Source organism: Talpa occidentalis, unplaced genomic scaffold, assembly GCF_014898055.3.
Source record: "Talpa occidentalis isolate TD23 unplaced genomic scaffold, MPIMG_talOcc4v2.1, whole genome shotgun sequence".
NCBI lineage: Eukaryota > Metazoa > Chordata > Mammalia > Eulipotyphla > Talpidae > Talpa > Talpa occidentalis.
In genome coordinates, this window is record NW_026555331.1 from 28,137,600 (window position 1) to 28,160,911 (window position 23,312).

The 23,312-nt window shown below is 30.5% G+C and overlaps 1 protein-coding gene across 5 annotated transcripts in view; it reads right to left on the minus strand.

Annotated features, from left to right (window-relative positions):
* Window positions 1-23,312, minus strand: part of RIMS2 (regulating synaptic membrane exocytosis 2) — a 323,781-nt gene that overhangs the window by 123,582 nt on the left and 176,887 nt on the right. For 3 of the 5 annotated variants that reach the window (XM_054692040.1, XM_054692039.1, XM_054692042.1), the window contains one exon: window positions 148-248. In XM_054692040.1, the coding sequence (XP_054548015.1) occupies window positions 148-248 (101 nt within the window). Of the gene's footprint in view, window positions 1-147; window positions 249-18,027; window positions 18,061-23,312 lie in introns of those variants that run through there. The other 2 variants (XM_054692043.1, XM_054692041.1) reach the window with 2 other exon arrangements.

The following is a 23,312-nucleotide window of genomic DNA, read 5'->3' on the forward strand; positions in this document are numbered from 1 at the left end:
ATAAATTTTTAGCACTTGATAATAAAATGGGGTCACTGCATTATATGTTTGTGCCTAACTAATCTGCCTTCAGCAATTTAAGAAAATCTAATGGTTTCGTATGATTAATTGATTATTTTACAACTTTTAAAAAGAAAAATGTCTTGCCTTTGAATGGTAATCTTGTTCCAGTCTGGGATCTGATCCGGCTACCTGTTTGTATTTGTTAATTTTCATTTGGCGATTTCTCTCCTCTATATCCATAGCACCTATCGAGTAGAAAAAAACCCATAAAATTAATGTTCAGTTCTTATTTCTGAGCCCTACTTACAGGATGTAAAATAAAAGAAGAAATGCTAGACTGATATACTACTTTCACTCAAGGTAGAATGTACAAATTAAATGTCTTAATTTTTTAGATTTATTTAAACTATGCAATTTAGTGAATAAAAGCATGATTATTAAATACATAATTGAAATCTGAATAAAATGTAAACAAATTTAAACAGAAGACAACAAATCTTCACTAAGTAGAAAACACTTTCTCATACATGTATGTTCAGGAGAATATATTTGACAGCACATAAATCTAACCATAGTAATAATAAAAAGTTGGGTTTTTAATTAATCAAAATTTGGCTCATTTACTGGAAAAAACTGTAAGTCAAAATGGTCTAAATAATATTTTAAAATTGCACTTAGAAACTAATATCATAAAATTAGTCCATCTATTAAAGCAAGTTGCCCCCAACACATGTGGATCCAATTATCGAGATTTTTTGAACTTGAATTTTCTAGAATTAGGATCAAGAAAAAGTCCCGGGGAATAATATTGCTGAGAAAATACCATGCCAATAAAGGCACAAAATGTTACTTAAATCATTTCAGAAGAAAAAAAAAAGGAATGCAAGAAAGTGAACTAGTAGGCCTATTACAAAGTGAGATTAATCTACTAATAGGTGTTACCTCAAAACACATCAATTACAAGTATCAAAGGGTCTTTAAAACTTTGGTAACAAGAACTAAATTTATTTAGCAAACCTTAGTAAATACAAAAAGTGTTTTAAAGTACATTTATGATTTTTATTAAAGAGACTTTTTATGAAATTCCATATTTCATGTACACATACATAATGGAAAAACAAATTTTCAATTATATCCTATGAATCTACAAACTGGGAAAAGTAATCATAACTTAGTAGGTGTAAGTGGTTATGTATTATAAAGTTTTGTATGTAAATTCACAAGCAGTGATGGTAGGTAGGAACGTAAATGCACACAATATAACTCCTTGCTATGTTTATTCAAAGACAGGATATTTATACTCACCCTGAAAAAATTCTCAATGTGTATTAGATAATTTTAAGTTCAAGTGAAAATTAATTAAGAAAAAAGGGGGAAAACAACTTCAAAAGGGAGTAAGAAAATCTTGAATAAAAGAAAATTAATAAAAACGTACATTATGTAACTTCTATGTATAACAGCACTTCTACATAAACTAGCCAAGGAAGTGAGGCAATTTGTTCCTTTTAAGAGTCATGTTTCAATAATAATGTGACTTATTCTGTGCCAAATTATAAAATAGGGAATGTAAATATATATTAATATAAATTTAATCTAAAAATTGAACTAAAATCCAGTGAGTGCCTCTATTATATGAATGTGTATATAGCAAAGTATAGACTTATTAAAATACAATAGTGGGACTGTCTATACTTCAAAATATGTTCTTGGGAAAAATTCTTATTTTCTCCAAGGGCAAGGGAACCAAAAAAAAAAAAAAAAAATCACCCCAGCATCAAAAAATTCTGTCTACTGAAGGAATATAGGAGAAATAGTGTTTGGGAAGTTTCTTTTTGATATCACAGTAGCCAGAAAGAAAAAGAAAAATACCAGATGGTCTCATTGATATCACAGTAGCAAATAGTATTTTAAATATGAATAGCACAAGCAAATGAAGAAGTTTAAACATTTTATATATACGTGTACACAAATATATATACATACATATATATACACACATACATACACATATATATGCATTTTCTAGTAAACTATTTTCTGGGTACTAACCTCCTATGGAAACTACATTAAATTCTTTCTGATTACTAGGTAATAACATGACATACTGGCTAGGTAATAATATGACATACTGGCAAGAACCTGCAAACTTCCCTGTGGAGCTCAAATAAATATCTTAGGCTTTGCATAACATATGGTCTCTAATGCGACCATGCCATTGTAACACGAAGGCAGCTGCAGACCATACATACACAAATCTGTGTGGTTCTGTTCTAATAAAATGGTATTTACAAAGCAGGCAGTAGGCCAGATTTGGTGTCTAGCCCATAGTCTGCTGAACCCTATATTAAAGCATACTGGCTTCATATGAATTAATTTCATATTACAGGTCCTTTCTCCTTAGCAAGGATTTAAAATTTCTGTAGAATCAGGCTTATGTAACATCATCTATATTTTACAGATCACTGGGGGTAGGAGTTCCAAGAAAGATATGAATCTGTATTTACTATAAGGAAAAATATGCAAATAGTGATATAGCAATTTAAATATGTTGTCAGATAAATTCCAATCTCAATCATCATCTATATACGGTCTCTAAATGAAAAATATTTTACGTTAAAGTCTCAACCAACACCTCAACGTTAAAGTCTCAACTCAACGTAACACCTTGGTTGCTCTATATTTAACAAATTTAGGTAAATCTACTTTTAACTTATAACTTTAAATTCTCATAAGAGGATAATCCCTAAAACAAACAGTAACAAGCATGTCTATGCCTCGCTCCAAAATCTTTTTCTACATTTTTTTTTATTAAAAGCTATTCTCAGATAAAGTGCTCCACAAATATTAATACCTGTAGAGAAGAAAATCTCTTATTGATAAAGAGGAATTATCATCATAGGGGATTCTTCACCAACAAGTTGATTATTTTTTGCCCATCATTTTTTCTAAGGAAAATAACCAAGAAAAAATGTTTCCTGTAACATTACTTTGATTTCAATCAAAACAGTATTTTTATTTCTTTCCACTTAGAATGAATAAAAAATTAGAGGAATCATTGCAAGTAGAAGAGCTGTTCACTATCTGCTTGGGAATGGAATATGTAATTTCTAAACTTTCAACTCTAATCGTATACGCTATACTACATAAAAGGATATAAGTGAAAGTACTAGCTACCTTGATAATTTTTTAAATTACAAATAACAATAAAAAAAGAAAGTGTGACAGGCAGGTTTTTGCATTTAAAAAGCCTGAAAATTCTGCAATAAATAATCTTTTGTGTCCAGCTCCTCCCCTCCCCATAAACACACTTATAACTTTTGAAATAGTCTCAAAAAAGGCAGTTTGGAAAGTGCTGTCTGAAAGCTTTCAACTGTAAATTTACCTAGGAAGCTCTACAATTCATACTTTCATATGTTACCCTATGTTTACTGAAGAAAATATTTTAGAGATTTGATGTGATTTGTAATTTGTGTATGCTAAAAAAACTAGTTCAAAATCAAATCAAATATCAAAATATTTTCAAATTAGAACAAGAAATGATTAAGACAAAAGGGACAATTAGATTTCTTATATGAACACATTTAAAGCAAAAGTTGCATATATTGTGTCTATTGAAGTGATAATGTATAAGTGTACTCAATATTAGTCTCAAGTTATTTTTGGTATAAACTACTAATAAAGTAAATTAAGACAATACTATTTGTTTCAATAAATTGTTTCATAAATAATAGAGTTCATTTAAATCATTCTGGAAGTGGGCCTGTAGTTTATAGACATTTATATACAAAGCTTTCTGAATATCCATCAATTTTAGCATTTTTCCTTGACAAATGTCTCCTTGACATTTTAATCAGTTTTTTTTATTGATTTTCCTAATAATTTAAATTATGCAAGGATTTTTTTTTCACACCAAAAATTTTAAAAGAAAAAGAAAAGTCAAATATATAGATGTCCTAGTATTAAGTTGAAAGTACTTGTTTTTTAAATACAGAAGCTCACACACATGTACATACACACACACATATTTTTGGGGTCCCAATGCAACATCACCCACACTTCTTTTAAATAGGGACATGGGTTTGGCAGTGATACAATTTACAATGAAGGTGAACAGTGAGCAGAATGTGGCAGGCTTGCCGAGGGGTTCACCTAGTGCTGTTCAACAAATACTCAAATCTGGGAATCTTAAGAGGGGAAATCTCTTAAACCCAGTATCAAAAACACAAAGGAGGAACCTCAAAATTTAAGGAAAAGAGAACTTATGATTATAGACATCATGGAAGTCTAAGATTATTAATCTTATTTTAATCCAGAAACTGTATTGGTTCATACCCCAAATTCTTGCAACCCCCTCACCCCTTTTACTATTTCAATGTAGATATTTAGAATCAGGTTTTTGACGTCTTGCTTATCTGAGAGAAAAATGTCATTATGTGCCTATCTGTTTCATAAGAGTTTCTGATGAGAATAATGATGCCTGTAATTCCTTTTTCTTTGATTGTATGACATCTTTACAAAACTAAGATATGCCTTTTAATAATTTGAGGTTAGGAAACAAACTTATTTATTAATATTTTTTAACAAATTAATATATCATTGTAAAATGATCATTAAACATTTGCATTTTATACATGGATGTACTCTAATTTTTTTCCTTTTAAAAAGATGTTAAATTTGTTTTCCAATAAGTTTTAGAATAAAGATCATGTTTTCAGGGCCTCCCCTGGTGGTGCAGCAGTTGAGTGCTAGGCTGCAAGGCTGCCTGCAGCCTCTGCAGCACCGGTTTGTTCCCCCGCCACTGGCGAGGGTCCCACAAAAAAAAAAAAAATCATGTTTTCAATAATAGTGAAGGTTTCAAACAATATCTTAATAGTGAAGGTTTTCATTAATAGTGAAGGTTTTCCAACACAAACTTTTTCTCTTGAAACTATCCAAATAATTGATAACAATATACAAAGTGCAGCCCTAGCAAATCAAATATTTTCATAAAATACATAAAAATAAATGTAATCTGAGAATAAAAAATATTATCTGAAGCCCTTTTCTAATTGAAGCTAAAGAAGTATATAACTTATATAGCAGAAACATTTTTAAATTATGTATATACCAAACCATCCAGGAGAAGGGAAAATAATTTCTTTTTAATTATGCTACTGAATCCCAGTTTAGAAAAAATTTCCAACTTCTAGGAAAATACAGTGTAGAAGAGACACAAAACAAAAGATGGTTGTGGACAGCAATAAGTGACAGAGATAATATTCAAAGTGAACAACAAGGCAAAAGAGTCAAGTTCATATAATCTCTAAATGCTAAAATCACCATCCTAGGCATGACCCAAATTAAGTGCAATAAAGAAAAAGGCATAATCAGTGTATGCAGCTATTTGTTTACTGTGAGGTGACAATCATATAGGAAAAGGCATGACTGTGTTTATTTTGTAGATTCCAGAGGGTGAACTCCAAAAGCAATAATTAAAAGAATGACATTGGAAATTATTAAAATGATCCTAAAACAAACAAAAAGATGCAATAATTATTCATGCTAAAATTGTATTTTCAAAGGCAGTGAAACTCAGAAAGTATAGTCCTTGATTTCATTGAATATTTTGTGTTTCCTCAATCTTATAACTGAAAATAACATATATTTCAGCTTGACAGTTACATACTAGACTTGAAAAAAAATGGTCATTTACATGAATACTTCCCGAAGTAACTAATGTTAATGACAAAAAGTAAATTACTTAAAAATAAAACATATTTGGTACTGTGTATCAAAAGGTTTTACAATGGTCAAGTTTTTGAACATAAAATTTTCCTCCCAGAATCTTTCCTAAAAAATAAATCAATGTACAAAGACATAAGACTAGTATGTTCATTGCAGCATTGTTTGATTATTGTGAAGCCTTGGGAAGACATTCTAAATGTCCAGCAATAGAGAATAGTTAATTGCATTTATGGTCTATCTACAGACTACTACATATTCATGAAAAAATGAATGAGCATGGTATGCATGTGTATTCATATAGACATGTATATATAAAAAGATACTGCAGTAACAGTTATAAAATATTAAATGGTATATCTAGTAGTATAGCTTATAAACTATTAATTTGAAAACTGCAGTTAACAAAAACATATATGCACATAACCCACACAAAAGACAAGAGATGGAGTAAAAAAGGAGTTAAGATTACAAACTGGAATGCTAGCAGTTATCACTTACTGAAAGTAGATGTAAGTGCTATTATTTTCTTACTTGGGTTAATATATCATCTATAAAAATATCTGGCATGACTATATAAATACAGAAGAAAACCACTGTTATAAAAACAATATGTTTATGTGCAAAAGAAAAAATTATCCACTTTGAAAACTTGTCTCACTATTGATAATATTTTGGAAATAAATGTTAAATAATTATTAAAATGCAAATGTGTAGTCATTTGTTACTTAATCTATCTTAGGATATGTATTTATTTGTTAAATAAAAGTATTTGGATGTACTGATTGAAAGTAGTGCATAATAAGAAATACTTCTAAATGCAATAAAGTACAGATATTTTTCAATTTTTATAAGTACAAAGTGACTTGCATATATTTATATTTTTCATATCAGTTTTCTCAAATGTTGAATTTAAGACATTAGGCAAGCAAAAGAATTTTAAAGCTACCATAAAGTGATTTCTTCACAATCACTTCCTATGAATCTTCTGACATTTTAATATTAATTTCATTATATAGAACCTCATAAAAATACATTAAATTATTTGTTAAATATACATGTAAATGCAAAAAATGAAAATAAAGGAACAAAGTAAATTGAGAAAAAGTATGTAAATATTGAATAAAAATTATAAATTATGCACCAAATAAATATTTCCACATTAGTACAGGGGCAAGCAGAAGCATTTTCCTTAAAAGTATAAACAAGCTTAATTTTAACCTTCCAACAGAGACACACAGTTTTGAGGAATAACTGTTTCCAAATCAGTCAATTTTGAATTTTTCTATCATGATCATTAAGAACTGACAAATTGGGAAAGATATTATAATTTGACTTTACTTATAATGTGTTTGCTTATAAAAATGATCAATCCCTTCCTCCTAGGGATGTAGGAAAACTGAACTTCATATGTGCCAAAGGGAAAGATGAATTCAATGGAAAAGAAAAGCTCAAGAAACTGACAAAAGTGTTGTACTACTTACTGTGAGGCTCATACTCTTATTTAAAAGTTATGGTCTCTTAAATTAACAAACCTTAAAGGCAGCCCTCCTGCCCACCTGTGACTGTGCAGGTGCTTCTCCTTTTTCCTTTTTCTAATAAACCTGTCCTTTTAAAAATGTAGAAAAAAAATTAACAAGCTGTAACAATCTATTTAGGTTACCTGTCACTAAGTGCACCTGTCTTTTGTTTCTCTATTAACTCCCTGCCATTTAATTATATAGTACTTCAAGGGAGATGCTATAACCAAATTTCACTGACTTCTTTCCCTGCAGTCAAAAGAAACTGATATTCAAACTTCCATAGGATATACATTACCAGGACAGGTCTAGTGATCATAGGAAACAGAGTATGTCTCTTTCTGTCATCTAATTTAGTGAACAGACTTAGTAAGATTTGATCATTCACAGAAAGTTTGGATTTTAGCACCATTTTAGGTCTCAATATTTAAAGTCAAGATGTACTAAGTCTGCAGGGAAAGGTAAAGGCTGGGTACATGGAGAAAACAGTGGAGATAACTATCATGGTATTGATGAGGCTTTGAAACATCTAAACGTGGGTAGTGGGTATATTTATGATATAAAAGATTGAAGGAAATCTTAAAAGTGGCACTGGTTTAAAAGACATGACGAGTTAAAACTTGGGTTTGAGTCCTCTCTTCACAACCTCTATACCTGCACATTTTATCTTATTGTTTCAGGTATATAATTCATCACAAACAATGAATAGTTTTTGGATCAGATGTTCTTTACTATTTCTTGTGCGATATAACTTTCTGGCTGATTAAAATGGAAGTGAATGACATTTAAGTGTATTCTACATTTATTTTATATTATCATACCTATTTCGTTAATATGGATAATGTAAAGTGGTCTAGAAATTTGTACTGTTTTTCTTGGTATTTCAGTCATTAAAATTTCCTTTGAAGAGTGTGTGTGTGTGTGTGTGTGTGTGTGTGTAGAAATACAAGAGGGAATAAAAGAAGAGAAAAAGCTAAAGCAAGTGAAAAGGAGAGAAGGAGAGAAGAGAGAGACTGTAGTGAAAAGTTCATTAAACCAGGAAAACGAATCAAAAGGGTGATCCAAATCTAGAAGGATCTTTTAGACAAGTGTAATTGTTTTACTACCTCCCCTCCCTGGCCTGCACACAATGACACGTGTAAGAGAAAATGTTGGTAAATGTTCTAATAACTTAATTATGTTTAACTTGTTAATTACAATTCCTGAAAAAACAAGATATATCTCAAAAAGTAAGTAAGCTAAATTTAAAAATGAAAGTCTCTCAGTGAAGGAGTTTGAAGACTATTATTAAAATTGCTTCAAAGAAAAAGTGCAATAACCATTGATAAAAGAAACAAACATGAGTCAGATTCATTGTATTAATAAACTCTTTCTTCTATTTTTTTGGAATGTTCTCATTTTTCCCTACAGCTAAGATGTACAGTAAGGGAAAACTAATCAACGGAGCAGCATGTATTATTATCTTGTGCATATATCCTGTCTTATGTTTTGGTATGATTATCAAAGATAACTATTTGCCATCTGAGGTCTAATTAATATAACCATAAGACTAACTTCAACTACATCCACTATAACACATATCTTAAACTTGTGTGGAGTATGATAAAGTTTAAATGCATTTTTACATTGATGTTCATTTAGAAATAAAAATTTAAATATACTTAGAAATACCATGTTAATTTAAAGCTTATATAAAAATAAAAATATCCATCATATAAAAAGTGAGATAAGACCTATGCTGGAAGAGACTCATAATTTTTCTAATGTATATTAAAAACAAACGATGGACAGTATTCCTTGGTGCTGTTAATGAAAAACTTATGTCTGTTGAGTTAACATAAAAATTGAGATTATTGCATTACAATGTGTATTCAGGCTTATTACTGATACACTAAATCATATTAAAGATATCATGGTATGATTTCAAACACAATGTGAGATTTTGGAATTTTTAATTGTTAGACATTTTGTTTATGGAATTGTGCTGAAAGTATACACTTTTTCCTGTGTGAAGAATTCTATCCACCCCACAAAGATTATTCGTTTTGTACAGAAAATGATAGTAGTGACTACTAAAATGTTTGACCTAAGGTATGTAACTAATAAAAATGCAAACTCAAGCAATTGTTCATTCTATTGTTCATACTGAATGACCCCTTTTCATTTCAGAATTTCTAGACTCCTGTAATATCTTATTTATTAACTAGATTTAAATTATATTAGTTGTGGTATTAAGCAATAAAAGCATTTTTGAAAGTAGCAAAAAATTTTATCTTCTAAGTAAGGCAAACAAGGAAGCAGATGAGAAACTTTTCAAGGTAGAACTGTTATAATGTACAGATTTTTAATAGGATTAAAACATGTGATCATGACCCCCACCCACCCACCGCCGCCAACCACAATGAAAATTTGAAATAATAAACCTAGCTTTGTTCCTTCTCCAAGTAAGGTGTGATCATATAGGGGTAACTAGGTAGAGGAATGAAACAAACAGGGCAAAATTACTAAGAATAAAGTAAACCATTTTTAGAGATATTTCACTTATTTTCAATGATGGTATACATAAAAATTGTCCAGTCTTTAAATTTCCTTTAGTGCTAATATATTACAAATAACAGGATATCAAATAATATAAAGGTGTTCTTCAAAAATTAAATCAAGAAAACCTGTAGAGAAAAAAAAAATTTTGATATGGAATTAAGAAAACATCAGTAAATAATGATTATAAATTATAAAAGTGAAATGAGCTTCCCATGAAAGAGCAAAGAGAAAAATTTGGAAAAATAATTTCCTCATATATCAATGGTGAACATCCTGGAAAATGGTTATACATTTAGATTATATATTGGGATAAAATGTAACTTATGTAACAACATTGTGATTATAAGAAAAGAAGCACATTTTTGATTTTTATTATGATTTTATTCATGTTGGCTAAATATTTTATAAAATGTTATGTAAAATTTTCACTATTAAGTCATTATTGGGGAAAGTTACTTACACTGAGAAGTTTTTAGATATATGGATTTAAATTAGTATCATCCTAGGATATCAAGTCATACTTTTTACCACAAAGAAACTAATGATTGTTATTGGCCAACAAGAATGACTACAGAGTAACTCATATATAACACTCCAGATTCAAAGGAATGCAGCCTGAATGTATCAAGCATAGAACATCTCATGAAATGTTTTTGTTCTCAGAAGAAGAATAAACACTATCTGAGCTCATTCTCAGAGAATAAAGGATGATGATTACATGAAGAGACAAGGCTGCTAGAAACCAGACTAAATTTCATTCAGTTTTCCAAATACTCACATGGAAATATTCTTTATAATGAGGATCATAAATAAAACTACAAAGTAAACTGAGTTGGTATCCACTGATATCCCATCACCTTTCTGAATTCCTCTCTCCTGTTCTTCTCTAAGCAGAACTCCAGAATGGTCTTATATTGTTCTCTGCACAGTTTCCCACTTCTTGGCGTTAGCATGTCTACATCTCCACCTTTTCACATTTCCTGAGGCCAAGGACATGGATTTTGACATCAACCCCAATTGCTTCAGTTTAAATTCTAACTTCAGGGGCCTCCCCGGTGGCGCAGCGGTTGAGCGCTGGGTTGCGAAGCTGCCCGCAGCCTCTGCAGCGCCAGTTCGATCCCCGGCTGCTCCCCGGCCACCGGAGGAGGGTCCCACATGGCGCGCAGACCTCTCCTGCCGCCCGCTGCTCCCCTCAGCAGTGACCTTCGGTCCTTCTGCCTGCTCTGTTCCCCACTCTGGCTCTGGTGAATTCTCTCACCCTCCCGCGCTTCTGACTGTACCCAGCGCTTTTATAAATAAATAAATAAATCTTAAAAAAAAAAATTCTAACTTCAAATTGCTTGCGTAAGTTATTCAGCTGAGATGTACTTCAATTTTTATCTACATGCTAGAAATACAAATAGTAACTTCATAGATGCTAAACTCAATTATGAAGAACTTATACATTGGTGACATAATTATGCAACATTATTAGCTTTGTCTTAAAATAAAGGTTTTTAACCCAAGGAAATCTGATTAAGGAAATGCAAAATAAAAAATGGCTTTGATTACTGAGGCTTAGTTCCTCAATTGTTCCAAGCTAAAACCCTCCAAATCTCCTTGTCTGAGTCAATTCTACTGCATCTCCAAAGAGTAAAATCTGTAATATGTGCAGTTAACACCTAGTCATGAATGATTCATCATCATTCCAATGGACCCACATTATCTGGCACGAGGAATGGGTTTTTACATGATTTGAGAACTTGTGCTGGTTCAAGTGAGCCTTATATATTTCAGCTATAAAATAAGAATGTTCACATATAGAAAGCCACTGCCCATATCTTCAAATGTAACATATTATTTGGTTACTGCTGGTCTACTTTGTAAGTATAACTTTTGCTCTCCTTTGTCGTGGTGATTGTGTTCAAAGAAAAACGTCATCATTGTGTATTGTAGCTTAGTTTGATATTGTGAAACTTACATCTCAAAGATTGAAATGTCTTGCTGACCAAATCCACAATCATTCCTCAGCATCATTCTGCCTGCCACATTTGACATAATTATCACATTATTCTTGATAGTTTCTCCTTTAACTGTTGGGCTTGACATTTTTCTCACTTTCCTTTAGTTCATTTTTACCAGATTATTTTGGTGGCTCATCAGTCTCAGTATATCTTTCAAATACATACATTTCCTAACATGTTATTAACTTTCTCTCTTCTATCTATGGGTGACTTTATCCAAGTCCATAATTTTGTTATTTCCATACTGAAAATCATTACCTTTCCCATAAGACACTTCTAGCCATCTCCTAGCCATTCCCAAATGGACACCCCATGAGCCCTAAAGCTCCCTTTGTTCAGAACAATTTAAAATTACTTGCTAGATCTGCTTTTTTTTCATATTCATTATCAATGAATATCCAGAATACCCTTTCAACTCAATTTAAAAAATATTTTTTAATCATAACTACGATCCAGAGCTACACTTCATTCTCTACACAGCTAAAATATTTAAGACTCTTTATATATTATATATTAAGTAATGTAATCCTTATAATAATCCTTTGAGGTAGTACTATTATTATGTTTTATAGATGAGAAATTTGTGGCACATAGAAAATAAGTCATGGAGCTAATGAGACAGGGCAGCTCCAGAGTCTGTGCTCAGACTAACATTTTTTACAAGAACAAATGTTTTCCCTAATTACTGAAATGTTTAGGGAGGAGTTTTAAGTTGAACAACAGGCTCAGGTAAAATGGAAGCTTTAGGATATACTTTACAATGTAGATGGATTGTTATATCCACAAAGAATTTTTTAAAAAGCATTCTAAACCCCCATTTAAAATATGAGATAACTGAAATGCAAAGACATAAGTTATGTGTCTGGGATTATACAGTTCAGTAACAGGACTAGGTCATTTGACACCTATTCTAATTATCTTTCCAGTTTCTTCCACCCTTCCCATGCAAGAAAGAAACTATCAACACCATATTTATACCATGTTTGGGTATTCTTACAGATTCAAATTAAGAACTTTAGCTCTTTTCTTATATTTGAGCGTACAGGCTTTAGAGAACTTAAGTTTTCTGCTTTCAACAGGAGCTTTATATAAAGTGTGAAATGCACATACATTTATATGCACATACTCATTTCATTTGAGACTTTGATTAAAATATCACAATATTACTAAATAAAATATTAAGCTTAAAGCCATATAAAAATTCATTAATTTGTGTTTCATAACATCTAAGCTATCAAGTTCAGTTACTGAACATAGAATTTATACCCCAAGCTTCCTTATGAAATTGAGTGATTTACATTTTCTAGTATGATTTCAGTGCACTAGGGTTATGGTTTTCATGACTGAGCAAATCTTGAATACATGTGCTTTAGATTGTCTTCAATAATAGCCCATTAAATATGCTTAGAGAATTAACTATAAAATGAATAGAATATGTAATGATAAGATTGATAATAAATCATAATTGAAGATTTGGGGACATTTAAGGAACAGCTTATACGTATGTTTGTAAGTATACACATACACGTATGCCACATGTACCCTACAATGCTTGTTACTCCTCTTTACCTTTTAGAACAAACACGAGTAGAACAAATATCAAGTGAAAGCACACAGCACTTAAAACAAGGCACACATAACAAATGAATCTGATGAGCACTGGAGGTCAAGTTTGAAGCAATACATATTGATGGGCAACATTCAGAACAACCAGAGAAATAGAACAAAACTGGAACTGTTTGCATACTAAAAAGAACATGGTAATTGTATTCAGTTTGAAAAATTTCCCTTAGCTAACCCTAAAAAGAAATAGTAATTTTAATATTCATATATTGAAATCACTGCACTGTATATGGCAAATATATCTCAAAAAACTGGAAAAAATTTAAAAGAATTAAGAACTTAAAAAGGATTATAATGACAACATAAAGTATGTGTAACTTACTCCCAATTGTATTTTAATTAAGAAATGTTTGAAACTATTCAACTTGAATTGTTAAGCTTTTCAAATTAAATTAGTGGCAAACAGACCAATGGGTCAGTTCAAAATAAAATTTTTAAACATATTTTCTAAAACACTTAAGGTAGCACAGAATCATAATAGTTAATATAAATAATCAGTATAATAATTTATCCAAGGAATTAGTAAGAATTCTTACAAAAGATGGTTGAAAACCATCTTTTGTCTTTGAGATCTCCTTCTGAATAAAACTAATGTATTACACAAGTACTAAGATTGCCAGATACCGCAAACCACGTCAGAAGTACTCTAAAAATTTGTGTATTTGGGACTTTAATTAAAAAGCATAAGCAGATGTTGTTCTATGGAATTTACCAAACTGTATTTTTAAAATCTCTTTTGTATTGTTGGCTCTCTTTCAAATGGTCTCAAAAATATATTTTACAATTATTGAAAAATATAAAATTGTATGTGAAATTTTCTAAGAATATAAACTTTAATAAAGCCTGTAATTTCTCATCTAAAAGAAACTTATGAATTACAAAATCTAAAATCAAATTTTTGCTTCTTCAAAATGAATGATCAATTTCATTCCTCCATTCACCAAGTAGAATTATGTTGTAGTAACTAACTATACTTGGACCAATGAACACAAATGTAGGCCCTATGATTATGGTATAAAACATACACTTCAATTTTATATGTCTGGGAAGTGACTAGTGTTATGAGATTACTTTTTCATCACATTTTTGGTTGAGGCATTAATAGGTGTTGATAAATAAAAATAACCAGCTTGTGTATTCTTAAGAGACATGAATGATAAGCTAATACAGACATTACATTCCATTGGTCAGACATGCCAGTCAGTTTTTTAAAAGCCTGAATTTCATGACTTTTATTAAATGGGTGCAATCCATTCTGAATTGCATATCACAAAATGTACTGCTTTTTGAAATTCTTCTTATGACCTTCTCTATCACTCTCTCTTTATTTTTAGTTACTTTGAAACAGAATGCACTAGTCTCCATTTACCTGGAGACTTACATTTTTTGGTGCTAGTTGCACAAGAGTTAATACAGACCACACCCCAACTTACAGCATTAGGGGTCTACAACTAGAACTGAGAAAGGCCATTCTTCAGCTTACTTGCAACAGGAGGAAGGGAAGTATTAGAGAGCCATAGCTACAACTGCAGTTTTAAATTGATGCTGAGAAAGACTTCAGATTATGTTTAATTAGCACAATAATCTAGGACCTAATAATTGAATCCAATATAACTTTCTCTTTCCTCCATAAATTTAACCATCTACATACAAACTAGATAGTATTTTTTCCTAAAGAAGTTGTTTCTATTATTAATCTTCTCCTCTTCCTTCAAACTCCAACTTTACTTTTATGCAAATCATGAAGATTCCTTATTTCACTTATTGAATTCCATTCCTAAAGCTTAAATTCTTTCATTTTTCCCTGTTACCAAATTAAATAGTCCATTCCTCCCCTTTCCCAGCACCTATTTTTTTCTTAATGTTTCTTAACATTTCCAATCGGTGATGTCAACTGAACTTCTCCTATAATTCTTTCCTAATTCTCCCCATAATGCTGAAAGACACCCTAATTTTCTCCATTATTTATTTGGAAACCATAGTCCTTTTACTTAAATTTTACATGCTCATTTCAGTTCTTATCCTGAATGGAAAACTGACGTTTCAACAAGAATTCCTCCATCAGAAATAACTTAGAAAGGAAACTACTCAAAATCATAAACCTTAGGTAGTATAGAAGCCTGGAAGTATTATCTGCATTCTCCCAAGTCTGCATTGCTGATTCCAAATTTACTTTTACAATTTAATATAAAATGTAATTTTATATTCATTTCTTTATATATTCTTGCTTACAATCTACTTCCCAGGCAATTTTCTTCATCTATTTTCTGTCAGTCTTAAACCTTCAATGATGTCCTATGGCATCGAAGTTTGGTTTTCTTGCCTTCCCAAACTATAATCCAGGGTCCATCCCAGAAACCCACTCCTAGGACCAAACACTTTATCTTCACATTATTTGCAATTGTTTAACATTTGAAAATTCTAAGCAAATTAAATAAATCTCTGGCATAAATAAATAACAGGCTCCACTTGCTTCCACTAGTCACAATATCTTGAGAAATTCCAGTTTTTCACTGAACTCATTCTCTTCCGGTTCATTGAACACTACATGATTTAACTAGAATCTTAATATATCTAGGACATCACTGCAATTACGTTCCTTGACAGTCACTTGCAACATCCTCAACCTTTTTTTCTTTCTAATGTAACTGCCCACAAACTTCTACCCTTTATTTTATAATTTTCCCTAGCCATCAGGAGGCCTAATCTACATTCACGTCAACTTCTTCTTTTTAAATATAATCTTTCCCTTCACTTCAATCTGGTTTCCATTCTCCACAACTTCACTGAAATCAATCAGGCAAAGATCATTATTATTAGTTTCATGAATTAACAAGATATTTGTCTTCGCTGGAATTTTTCTTTGTTGAATATATCCCTCTTGAAAAACTCTTTTCTTGAATTCTTTTCTGGATATCTTCTTTTCTGGGTATCTTACTCTCTTTGAATGGTTCTTTTCAACAAAGTTTTCTGGTTCTTGTTCATCTGTTCATTCATTAAATATAAATAAATGTTGGTGATTCTAGAATTTCGATTCTTGGTACTATTCTTATTCTTCATATGTGTCTAGGAATTCTGGTCATTCCAATGGAATTAGTTAAATACTACCCATATATTCTTCTGTGTACCAGAAATATACACCCAAAACTTCTATTAGATTTTTATCATTGAGGATCCCAAAGGAACCTCAAACTCGACCCATCTCCAAACTGAACTCCATTTTCCCTTAAAACTTGCACAACCTATATTCACTATCTTGATCAAATATACATCCATTTACTTATTCAAACATTTCAATAATTAGATTATCTTATACCTCCTTTTTTCGGCATCAATACTACCCAATTAGTAACATCCAATCAGTAATCTGAGATTCTACATCTTTTAATAACTTCTGATTTATCAACTATGCCTACATGTACCTTAGTTCAGCCCATTATCATTCCTTAATTGATCAACTGCAATATATCAATAAATGATCTTTCTGCTTATATCACTCCAGGCCATTGTTTCTATAGACCTCCCAGGATAATCTTTCTAGAGACAAATATCTCATCTTGTTCCTCTCTTGCTCTACTTCCTTCAATAACTTACATGATCTTAAAGAAGCCTGCCTGCCCTTGCCTATGTTTGCACAAACTTGTTTGAAGGCATTTATCTATAGTTTCTTTTGCATGAAATGCTCTTAATACCTGAGGCAAACATCTTTCCAGCTTTTAACATGCTTTCTATGAAGTCATTCTTGAATTAATATCCATTCTTCTTGGGTAGAAATGATCATAAAATCCTTTGTGATACCATTGTATTCTATATAACATATAGATTTCTCATAGTATACATATTAGTATTGCATTAATTTGTTACACTCACACTAGAAAAAGCCAATGGAGACAGGTGACTACCTTGTGTGTTCTGTTATTTCCAGTACCTTGAATGGTACCACATAGCATGTGCTCAATAAATGTGTATTGAATGAATGTTCATTTTAGCTCAAGATAACATCTTCCATGAAGCCTTTTCTGGCCATCTAGTTGAAACAAATTTTATTTGACTATATTGCTTTGTAGAATATAATGCCAAAGTTGTCCATGTTGACACATAAACATGTTACCCATATATTTTAAGTCCTTGCTGATATCAATAGCTTGTTTGGGACAAGTACTTGTTCTTTATTATTCTCCATTGTTGACACATTGCTGAACTCATGATAAAGATAAAATACTTTTAGAAGTATGTAAAAAAAAGGAACAAATTTTATATCTAAAATAAGCTGAAGAACAAATTATGATTCATGGGTTAATGTAATCTTGCTAACTCCATATACAACATATACTTGAATATGGAGTTAGTTACCCAGTTGTGGAAAAATACATACATATATACACATATGCAAATTACATAAATTTAATTATTTTATTTTTATTTATCAAATTGGCGCAGTTGCTGTTAAAAGTTGAATATACAACTATCTGAAATAAAAATGCCTGCAAGATTTAATATTTTATTAAATTAGAGGAGAATGAAAAATTATGAAATGAATAAAATATAGTAGAAAATTATTAGGAAAAGTTAGATAAATGAAAAAGTAAGAAGGAAAAGCAGTAGAAGAGACAGACCTGCATGTCTTCTCCTTGTGGAGTCCACTTCTTCTGTGATCACATCGTGTAATGGACAGACATAGACAAAGGAGATGGGTGTGAGTGAATGTACTCAAAAGGTAAAAAAGTGACTCTGAAGGGAAGGGCCTCAGTCATTTTGAGAAAGAATCCAGTGCACGGTTGTCGAAAGATATAATCAAACACACAAGATATTAAAAAGAAAAAGAAAAAAGAATATAGAAGAACTGATGGCAAATTGGTTAGCTACAGTGGGTTAATAGGATCAGAAAAATAAAGTTAATATAGAAATAAAGAGAATTCAAAGGTTTATAATTATTGATGAAAAGTCACTCCTGAACACTGATGCTGAAGAAAGATATCATTAGTGAAAACAAAGTTACTTGCAGGACCATAATATTTAAGACATTACTGAGCCCACTGAAAATCTGTCAAAATGCTTTTAGAATGTATAATCATCACCTAAAGAAAAGAATTTCATTAAATCACCATCAAAAAAAGTAATAAAAATAATTTCAACAGATCGATGCCGTTTAACTTTCCCAAATTGATCAGTGTACACATGAAAATAAGATGCAGCCATTAGAGCAAAAATATTTCACTGAATTACTTCAACCTAGCAAAATATTATCATAAAAATATTTTGGAGAGTAACAAATATAATAAAAACTGTAAGAGGAATAGCTGAAATATGAGTTTATTTAAATATTAATAAATTAAATTAACTTCAATTTAGACAAATATTTGATTATATTCTTTTCTCATGCTTATTTATCCAGAAAATTCTCATAGTCACCACATAAACATCATTAAGTTTCTATTTTAATTTGCCCACTCAAATCTAACATTTACCATTACAGATATGGCACATATTTTAGAAATATTTCTTTCTCCATCACCAGAGGAGAAATTCAGAAGGCACTATGTACAGTGGTTAAAAGCAGCAAGTTATTCTGAGAAAAAATTTCCTCTAAAGATTGAAGGGAGGTAGTGTTAGAATGATTGACAAAAATAAACAATATAACACAAAACTACAGTCCACTTTTATAATCAGCTACTCAGCTTTGAATCAAGTATCACAAAATTCTTCAATCAAATATCACATTCACTTCTGCAACAGCCATATCAAAGTTATAGAAAACTTATTGTACCAAAAGACATTTGGAATATTGAAATTACAAATCTTGAGAGGGTTCTTTGCTATAACAAATTTCTTTTTCGGAAAAGAGAGAAAATAAAATCTTTCCAATAGGAAAAAGATGTCAGTATGACCAAAACTTACTTCCTTAGAAAAAAAATGAAATCCTAGTATGAATTACAGAGAACAGAAAAAGGAAGCTTAATATCACTTTGATTTATCTTTTAATACTACAAGAGTCCATCTTTGACCTGTTCAAAATTAGACATTAAATCCCATCATAATTATAATCCAGACTCTGCTAATTGGATCGACAGCTAGGAAAATTCTATCCTCCTAAAATGTATTCATATATTAATATGAGAGATGCCAATCTTTTTCATTTCCAGTCTACCCATATCACAAAGACAGAAAAATCAGATATACATTAATAATACAGATTATTGCTAAATTGTGTCATATCTTACATTATTTCTTATATTCAAAATTTCCCAATATAAATATTTACTTTAGTAGTCAAGAGTTTCCTTGAATAGGAACTGGATGAAATATCTGCTAGTGTATATTTCATCTCTAAGAAAACATTTTACTTTCTTGTTGAGAACATAAAAACAATACAAATAAATGAAGCTTCTTTGTCTGGTATTTTCCTGCATCTTACATTATTTTGTGATGGCACTGAGACAATGTATTTCATGATATATGGGTTGAAAATTTTCAAAATTCTTCTTACAGAATAACTGAGGTATATAGAGTTCAAGTGACTTACCCAAGGTCACAAAACAAGTTCAGTAGCAGTACCAAAAACAGAACAGAGGTATCCTGATTACCAAGACAATTTTCTTTCTACTAAGTTGTTACATGACCCAATAAAAATATGAAATAAAAAGCCAAACAAGGATAAAACAACAAAAAAAACCTTCCCATGGAAACATCTTAACTGTACATTTTATTTATATATTCTTTAATTAGAATGTTCTTAAAAAGTGGTATATGCTACAGCTATGCAGTAACTGATGTTTGTGAGGAATATTAACATTAATAATTTAGTTTTTAGTAGAAAATACAAAATTTATATTATATAAAAGCATGAAATGATTTTGATAGTGATCCCATTACTAAATGACTTTAAATATTTTCCCATCATTTATGCGAACATGTTCTATTAATAAATAGGTTTTAACAAATCTTAAATAAAAAATCACTTAATTTTAATTTGCAGAGATTATTAATTCAAATCATAAATCCTAAAGCATAGGATTTTTCCACTTACACTAAATAATTTTTCATAATTTCCACTTACACTAAATCAGTATATTTAAAACTATTTTTTGGCTTTCTTATCTTCCTTGTGTTAGTTTTTATTATACACAATTTGCTTTAAGACAGTGTGAGTTTAAAAGAGAAACTTATTAAAACAGATATGTCTTATTTAAAGGGTAATAAATTAAATTAAAGTACTTATTTCACAAATATTATTGCAATGAGTCAGAATTCAGTGAATCTTGAACTGGATTACCCTCTTCACCATTCCTATTGCCCTATTTTTCTTTTAATCATTACTTTGCCATAAACATTCCAATTTTCAGTAGTTACTGTTCTAATGAGAACTCTTTACAATGCTTCATTTAAGCAATAACCTGTTAGAGTTACTAAGTTATGTGTATGTTGGTCTTTAATCTGTTTTAAGTATACAGAAGATAAACAGATGTATATAATAATCAATTTCATTAATTTTTTTGGTAAGCTCATGAGAATGAATATAATGTCGGTTTTTATGTAAAATTTTGTGCAAATCCCTATTTTTCTGTTGCCAGTATAATCTTAACTATATCATTTCTCACTAAACATCTCAAATTAAATAGAAATAATAATCCGCAATAAACTTTAAAAAGGCATATAGATAGGACCTGTTTGTCCATAAGCGTATATGAGATCTATTTCAAACTTTGTTGATAAGCTATAGTTCCCCTTTATCATCATTCACAATGACTATATTTTTGGTGTTATTAGCAGACTTGTGCTGGAACACAGGTGTATTCTACAGGAGCAAACTTTCTGTTAAAAAGATTCTTGTCAATGAAACAGAAGTTCAAGATTTAAAGTATGAAACGTATAGCCTTAGGATGTTTACTTTCAAATATATGTGGAATATAGAGAAACTAAATAAGGTTCAGATACAGACAAGCTTAAAAACTGACCCTTGAAAGTTGACTATAGAACTGATGCATCCAGACAGGGGAGGTGTGAAAACACAGAGAAAAGGGAGCAAAATGGACTGGTGTGCTAATCTATGGGTGATCTGGTGGCAGTGGCACTGTGGTAGAAAATACCTGAGGGGGGTATCCTAGACTTTCAGATAACAACAATAATATAAGCTAATGCTATCACAATAAAAATGTGCATGTGTGTGTAAATCCAAAATAAACAAATAAATGTAGAAAATAAATGTAGAATACTAAAAAAAAAAAAAAAAAGCCTAAATTAGGAGAAACTCAATGATACAAAGATCAGAATAGACCAAGAATATAAAAACAAAATTTTACAAAGTTTACAGATTTCAAATTAAAAATCACTAACAAAAATCTTGTCAAAAAATTCCTCAGGGCCTCCCCTGGTGGCGCAGTGGTTGAGCGCTGGGTTGCGAGGCTGCCCGCAGCCTCTGCAGCGCCAGTTCGATCCCCGGCCACCAGTGAGGGTCCCACCAAAAAAAAAAAAAAAAAAAAAAAAAATTCCTCAATCCAAACAATCTGAGTTTTAAAAAACTATCACTTTCCATAATTTTGCATAAACAAACATAATTTTGCATAATTTTCCACAAACAACCATAAAATTACTGATCATTTAAAATAAAGTCTACCTCTAAATAAGCAAGTAGATTATTTAAAAATAATTTGCCAAACTAACAAAAAATGTTTTTAAGTCTTCCTTCCTAATCCTGTGCTTTTTATCCTGATTTTTATATTTGAAGACTGACACTACACAATTTTAAATGCAGAAGGAAAATACACTTAGGGTGTCGCAGAAGTTTAAAATAATTTATTTTCAAACTACAGCATGCTATGTATCATATGGAAAAAAACGTCACAGAAATAGTTTTAGACTTATAAATTAATCTGTATCTTCAGAGGAAATTGAACAAACTTTAAATGAACAATTAAATTCATAATAAAATTTTCATTCATTTACAGGTAAATATGGTTGTTAACAAAGAACTTCATATTTACTTATAAGGCTCCAGTAGTAATTAATTCCAAAATTCTAATGGCTGATTTTTGTTGTAAAAAATATTTACTTAGTTTGCTTTTTTTGCTCTTTCTATAACCATCCCAACATAATTAGAAATGCCAATGTGCTAATACTGACCAAGATCACAACCTTAATGCTTTTTCCCAGATTAGATTAAACCAGCATGTAAATAGAAGACTAATCTAGAATAGCGATTGAGAGTAAAATAAACTGTTTCTATCTCTAAGAAATGTCAAAATATTCAAAAATAAGGAAACAAGTCTATGACATCAAAATACTCAAGAAAAATGCTCAAGTATAAAATACATCGTTGAGTATTTACTTTCTCTTCAGATAAATTTTATAAAGCACAATTCCAAAGGAAGGGCTAAGTAAAAAAACAAAAAACAAAAAAAAAAAAAACAACACCACCACCCCATCTTCCCACAGTTATAGATCCATAAGGAATACAATATGGAAATTTCCATGTTGGAAAAAGTTGAAGATTAATTCATTAACCACACCATATAATGCTAACACTTGGGGCTTATGCACACATTACTATATTATAGTAAGTAGTAAAACATAACTTGTTATTTTGATTATTTCTATTTCCAAAATTATATATATATATATATATATATATATATATATATATATATATATATATACAGTACTCCAGCAAAATGTTTCATTGCCATGACTTTTCCAGAAGGGAAAAAACAGACATTTTCCAGCTATGATACACCAAGGTAAATAGCACTGCTATGGTTTTAGGGTAAATAAAATAAGGACAACTAAGTCAATTCAATATTTTCTAGATAGAATGTTAGAAAATAGCAAAACAATACCAAGGATTCTGTTATAAATAGCATCAAATACAAAAATTATTTAAAATTGTTATTTGAAGATCTGAACT